The sequence below is a fragment of the Apis dorsata genome, unplaced genomic scaffold, assembly GCF_000469605.1.
Source record: "Apis dorsata unplaced genomic scaffold, Apis dorsata 1.3 scaffold_569, whole genome shotgun sequence".
Classification (NCBI taxonomy): Eukaryota; Metazoa; Arthropoda; class Insecta; order Hymenoptera; family Apidae; genus Apis; species Apis dorsata.
Window position 1 is genome coordinate 105,625 of NW_006263779.1, and position 7,393 is coordinate 113,017.

Below are 7,393 nucleotides of genomic sequence, written 5' to 3' on the forward strand. Positions count from 1 at the left end.
GGACAAGGGAAAGGCGGCCGTCGTTGCCCTTGGTAGCTCGTCTGTAAAATCAGCCGCCTTTTTTTTTTGTACTTCTCCCCACTTGGTACACCCTTCTCCATGTTCGATCGATCGAGATTGTTCGAGATTTTTGGGAAAAGAAAGCGACTTTTTTTTTTGGTAAAAAGGTGTCGAATATCACAGAACAAATCATCTAGATTTCAATTATAATATTTATATGTTTAAACTCATTATTGTTGCTAGTAAGTTAAGTTAAGTTAGGTTAGATTACTGTTCTCTTCTTGCTTTTGTCCAATTCTTCAAAGAGTAGGAAAAGAAAATAGATTGGAACTTGGATAGAGAATTGGATAAAACAAATAAATATTGTAGAATAATTACAAGCAAAAGAATATTTTAAAATGATTTGCTAACTTTTTATGATTTTTATAACTATTTAATGATTGCATACGATTGTATATTATATATTATATATTCATAAAGAAAACATGATACTCGTGTAGCAATATTAAATTTCTAAACTTAACTTGCTTATGTCAATGATTAATAATCTACCTTTGCCATTTCCATATTTCTTAAAAGCTATACAAACAATTTTCCTTTCTTTCTTCTGACTACAATCATTTAGAATTCCTCTTTTACAAAATTTAATTTCATTTATCATTTTCATTTATAACTCAAGATATTAGAGTTTCCAATTACACAAAATTATTTGTATACAAAAATATAATTAATAATTTTCATGATCCATTAGTGTTTCAACTAGACAAATTAAATTTGGACGGATCATTTGTGGATTAGAATGTATTAAAGAACAATGGATGGCCTTTTTTCACGAAAGCAATGTGTCTCGGTTGATATTTGGCGACGTCTAAGCGGCCAATATTTTAGGGAGTCTCGTTCCAGCGGCGAAAGCCCGAGATTAGATCACGTCTAAACTTGTAGTAAGCCTGGACAGAAGATTTCATCGGGCCATTTGTCGCGCACCGTCAGAACAGAATCGGTCGGATAGGCGCGCGATCGTAAAACGCGATTTAGTCGGCGTGGAAACGTCTCCATTTAAATAAACTCTTCCCGCGTAAGAAAGGATCTTTTGATGATCTCGTCCTGCTAGAACGTAAAACGGCGATAGATTCCATTTCGAAAACCTATGCGTGCAGAGGCCGTAAAATTTTCGAAACGCGCGAAACATCGCCCTTCCGCCTCTATCTTATTTTATTTTCCTCGCGAGAATTATCATTCCTTGTGTGCCTCAATCAATTTACGACTTTCTCGATAAAATGGACTCGAGAACATCTTTAGAAAGATTTCAATTTTATTTATTAATTTTGATTCTTTCAAACAAAATTAATTCGTTGACAATTGATATTGAGGGATCGAAAGAAAATTTGAATTTTATTAATAAGTATCAAATTTTAAATAATGTATAAAAAAAATCGTTAATTGATAAAAAAACAAAATTCCATCCTGAAATAGTTAGAAATTTACAATATCATTATGATCATTTTTGAATTTTCAAAATAAATAAAAAATTATGTGTTCCTTGAAATGATCTAGAATCCGATCTAATTAATTTTTTCTGACAACAATTTCATAAGAAGAAACTTAAATTATACCATTATACCATATTTCAAAATATTACTAATATTATTTACCCGTAGAACAATATAATACCATTTGCAAAATCATTCACCTCCAATCCTTCCTTCCTTCCTTCCTTCCTCCCGACAAGATCAACACCCATAATATCAGCAATCGCGCAAGGATTTCCATTAATCGTCCTTCTATTCTCGCGTGTTCTTGCCGAATCCGATTCTCGGTACCCCGTCAAGCCGCGTCACGCTTCGTTGTCGGTAACCACACCATCACCCACCCTTCCGATGGATCGTCGATAGGTATTTTAGGCTACAGTATATAATAGTACATAGCTATAACAGAGCTCGCGTGGGAGCAGCTCTCCCCAGTGGGACACGCAGCGAGAGAGAGAAAGAGAGAGAGAGAGAGCAGGAGCCAAGAACAGGAGGTATCTGGAGAGCGAGAGAGAGAGAGAGAGAGAGAGCAGGAAAAAGGGGAGAGAGGGAGATCGATCGAATCGCCATTACGGCGAGTGAGTGGCGGGGTTGCTCGATGGAATCACGCCGCCGCTGGGGGTTTATTCTCCGTATATATTTGCCGGAGTATCACCCTCGACCCAGTAGGATGTCGCTGTGTGGGGAGGGTTCGATGCTTCGGCGCGGCCGCCCAGCCCGCGGCCAGGGGAACGAATCTAGGAACGCCGACTTTCGTCTGTCTCTGTTTCACTGTATCACTCTTGTCTCTTTCTCTTTCCCTCTTCCTCTTTCTTTCGCTAACCGATAATTCCTGTTTCACTCTATCCAAGCGGCTGGCACTTTGGATCTTGGGAAAATCTACGGGGAATTCGCACCCTCGATAGGATGCCACTTTTCCAGCGAAGTGGCTCGACTCGACAAATGTTGAACAATGGTTACGTTTTTATACCGTTCGTGTGTTTTTGGAATAGTAGATGCCTGTAATTGGAATATTATCGGTTTTAATAGCGAGACGTTTTTAAATCGTTCGAAGATAAATTATTAATTTCTATCGCTGAAATTGCCGTTTTCGTGATTAAGAAAGATATATTTTTGGGAACAAGAAATGTATTTTAAAATCGGAATATAATAGTTAGAATTTATTTAGATTCGCGTTACTGGTGCGTGAAGAGTCGCTCTGCACGAAAAAAGACGACTTAAGCCGAAGACACACGAACGTTAAAAAGCGAACGTTACGTACGTGATGGCATTACGTTGTATGGCATAGGAGCGACATCTGTGACAATTTAAAAATTCGTTGGTTCGTTGGCAATTTTATCGTTCGAATATTCGAACGAATATTTTTTGTGAAACTTTACTAGTGAAACTTTACTAATTCTGAAGCATATTAGAATCACATTTGTTTCTTTACAAGTGAATAGTTTCCCGTTTTGGGCGGCCATTTCACAATACATCGAGAGCGAGTCGATTTACAAATCGATACGATCTTTCCAGATATGGCGCCGGATACGATTTGGCAGCGCGGCGGAAAAACGCGACAAGGGAGTCGACGGCCACGCTGAAGGCATGGCTGAACGAGCACAAGAAGAATCCTTATCCGACCAAGGGCGAGAAGATCATGCTTGCGATCATCACGAAGATGACACTGACGCAGGTATCCACTTGGTTCGCGAACGCGCGGCGGCGTCTGAAAAAAGAGAACAAAATGACCTGGGAGCCGAAAAACAAAACCGACGATGACGATGACGCGGTTCTCACAGACTCCGAGGACAACAAGGAGAAGGATGATCTCGCGGGTGACAATCAAGGCGACAGAGTCGGAGAGGACGCGAGGAGAGGCCTCGAGGAAAATGGTGAGTGACTTTTTTTCGTAATTTTACACTTGAGGTTTGATATATAATTATCCTCGAATCTTTGAAAGATGTTGTTTTTGAAAAAAACATTATAAATTATGCATTTAAAACGTCACAAGATAGAAACAAAATAGTAGGATATATACGTATAAAATAGATGAAATATATATTTAAGGTTATAAAAAATGTAGAGATCTTTTTCAAAATCGAGCGATCAAGATTGTTCTTATTAGATCATTTTTCAACAATATTTATTCGTTATATGATTTTCAACTTAAATAAAGTAATTTATTTATTTTTACATCCGAACCGATCATATAACCTCAATCGTTCTTCGTCTTTCTTCTGTCCTTCTTCGTTATTACCTGCGAACAAAAAAAGGGTCGAATTTCGTTTCTCCAATAGTTACGCGTTCTCGCGGTCAGTCTCGAGCTTATAACGAGCGAACAGTAATATTTCGAACGGCGACCAGAAAAGACAAAAAATACACATTCTCTGGGCGAAAAAGCCAGGGTCGAAACCTCGTTTCAACGTGGCTATGCGCCGGCAAGTTTAGTCGATAAGCTTGCACGCGTGTAACAGCACGAAACGCAAAATAATCCATGCAGTCGTGCATGCATTCGAGCGAAGAATGTTCGAAGAACAACCCGTGTCTCGAATCTCGGAAGAAGCACCGCCATTAGGGGCCAATTATCGATGTTCACAACGATGTATAGTGCATGTATATACACAATAGCGACGAGTCGCGGTCGAGGGTGAACCTAGCCGCGGAACGTATATACCGATCTCTTCGAGGAATGTCGGTAGCGTGTATAGCTCGCGTGACTAGTTTCCCCGATATCGAGTGGCCATCGGTCGCCGCGTTTCTGATATTGCGCAAGCATCCATTTCGCGCACAATAACTGTACGCGACCTCACCCTGCATGGATCGGGCCATTCACGGAGATCGGCTACGAGATCCTCGAGAAACGTGGAACGTTAAGGACAAAAGCGGAGCTTCTGTGATCCTTTCGAGTACCGCTACGATTTACGATAAATACCACTCTACTCTATTGGATTCCGGAGGTATACGAGTTTTTTGTGATACATCGTTTTAGGGGTGCGAGTACATTTGGTTATTTTTTTTTATTGGAAAAGGATAATTCTTTTAGATTAGTATAATAAATAAAAATATGTATAAACATTTTGGAAAATTTGAAAATTGGGATAATCACTTAGACTAAAAGTGCGAATATGTCTTGGAACAAAAAGCTTGGAAAGTTATTCTTTTTTGTAATGGATATTTTGAGAGATAAAATTACTATTGGATATTCATTTCGTGTCCAATCTGACACAATTTTTCAAGAATTATATGTATTCTAATGATATTGCCATGATGATTTTTCAATAGTAATATTTTTTGGCATATATTACAATATATTGCATATATATTACTATATATATTACAATTTCTGATTAATTTTGTTGTTTATTCAAAATGTTTCTAATACAAAATTCAAAGCTGCCTACAAAATCATTACATAATACCATGACAATCTTTTTATTATTTTTTCTTAATCGAAAATATTTCTAAACTTTTAAAATTCCTCAGAATTCCTGCACAAACTCATGTAGCACCTTCAACTTTTCCATGTTCGATCGTTCATTTTTGAAATTCCTCTTACCTCACTATCCGGGCTCGTAAATCCTCCAACCACGTTTCCAATAACCGTGCAACCGTGCGACGTAAGAAGCAGATCGTTCCTGTTGGCGCAAGTTTTAAAATCGCCATATAGCGTCGTTTGTCCCATGCACAGCCTGTAAATTCAATTACCCAAACTCGAGTCTCTGAGTGGCGCTGAAATCGGTCGACGAGCGAGACGTCCAGTCGTTTTCGTGTCGCGCGCCCCCTAGTGTCGGCTCTCGGCCATCTCGATAGGCCGCTATACTTATTCAGGCATTTTGCCCAACGGGCGGAAACGGCGAGTTAGAAATTCGCTGCGAAACCGGCCGTGTGTCGGCCTCTATATCGCGGAGGCGGACATAATGGTTCACATGTGGGTAAACACAGTGACGGGTTGCGGGTTGCCGCGCAAAGAGATTAATGGCCTTCGGTTTGGTCCCCTGGTGGACCGCTCGGTTCGTCGTCGTGTTAGTATACGTGCGCTCACGCTTTCACCGCGCATAGTGGCGTGCATATACCGAGTCTCGTGCGTGTGGTAGTACGNACCGCACATTGGCCAATATCGGCCCTCTCTGTTCCTCCCTGTTCTTCTCTTCCTCTCTGCCTTGTCCACCGCCCTTTCTCGCATTCTCTCTCTCGCATTCTATTCCCCCTCTGTCTCGCTCGCCACGTCTCTCGGTTCGATTCCGGGACATTTAGGTGTTGCGTTGTCACGCGCGTGATGCATCGTAATTTTAAAGGACCACGCCACCGGGAAATAAGCCCACCCGAATATATCCGGCGAGAAGGAACGATGCCCCGTACGAAAGCGATTTGTTTTCTATTTCCAGACCGCTCTCTGGGCCCGTGGTGATTTGTGATCGCGTATGAATATATCCCGACTCGTTTCGAGGGATATTGGCATCGAAGGAGACGCGTAGTGTATATTCGGTCGTGCGTGTTATGGATCGTTCCATGCCTATGAATGTTGAAAGCGGTTTCCATATTGCTGGACCTTGAATACGGTTATAGCGTGTATAGCGGGCCGAACGAGACAACCGCAAGGAAGTTTGCTAAATTCAAGAGAGAGCCCTCATGAATTTCCATGCCAAACGTCGGAGGGAAGAGGTCACTCGAGAGCACGAGAGCTGCTTACGAGCCTGGCCTGTTGTAAGATTCCTTTCACGAGTGGTCCACTTGATTTTTTTTTTTTTTTTTTTGTCAACAGCAACAGGCTATCTTTATTATCGTCGGGAAAATATCAAAGCTGTCATTTTTTAAAATATTTATTCGTTATAAGCTTATACAAGCATCTATACTATTGGCTAGAAATTTGAAATCGCAATTATAATTGTAATTAGATGAAGTCTTTGTTTATAAATTAATAAATTAAATTGTTTATATATTAATTTCACTTTTACAATAGATCTATTTTACAATAGAATATTATAAAAGGTATTTAAAAAAATTTGATTCATAAATTTTTTTCATAAATTACTCGTTTCCATACTGCGTTCCAATTTTTCTTCATTTTTGTAACTATCTAGTTATATATTCCTTATTATTTATAAAGATAAAAATAAAGCTAAAATTCCTAGCATTCACAATTGTAATCATTCCTATACTTGCGCGGTAAAGTAAATATTGTATCTTCGCGAACATCAGAAATCATCGAATAGATTCACCCAGCGAAGATTATGAGATTAACGTCTGATAAAAGGGGGTCAAAAGTTAAAGAGCCACTTGTGGACTCGACGGTGGTATCTATTTAGTTGGCCCATAAGGTTCCCTTTATAAAGGGCCGGCACCCTAAACTCCTCTGTTTCTCCGATGATATCTCTCCATCTCTCTCCGGCCCACCGTTCCACCCGTCTATCCGTCCATTTCTGTTTCCCGTTCACGGGGAGGCAGTCGGCCCCTTCCAGCTTGGGAATTATCGCTTGACGACCCATCAAGTAAACCCTCTGCCGACTCATTCGAACCTCTTAATGAAATTCTCACCCCTGACTGACTGGCTGGCTTGGCTGGATGGCTAGCTGGCAGACGCTTGGGACGATCCTAGAGTGCCCCAAGAGAGAGAGAGAGAGAGAGACTCGAGCAGCGGAAGAGCGAGAGAAAAAGACAGAGGAAAAAGGATACGGCCTTCCCTATTTTCCCTTCTCGATGTGTTTCTCCGCTGCCTCGAGGGGGAACTAAAATCTCTCGCGCCTCAAAGTGGTTGAAGGCTTCGCTCCCTTTTTTTCACAGCATCCCTTACAGCTTAACCGTATAAGGGTCCAAGGGAGACTCCCGATACATAGCACTCCCTCTCGAGCGCTTCGATATATATATATATATATATATACCATCCG

General features: G+C 40.5%; 1 protein-coding gene across 1 annotated transcript in view; it reads left to right on the plus strand.

Moving 5' to 3' along the window:
- LOC102681872 (homeobox protein caupolican-like) overlaps window positions 1–7,393 on the plus strand; it is a gene marked incomplete at both ends in the record, with an annotated part of 31,348 nt that overhangs the window by 22,952 nt on the left and 1,003 nt on the right. Inside the window, one exon of the mRNA XM_006620930.1 lies at window positions 3,042–3,400. Within this exon, the coding sequence (XP_006620993.1) occupies window positions 3,042–3,400 (359 nt within the window). The remainder of the gene's footprint in view (window positions 1–3,041; window positions 3,401–7,393) is intronic.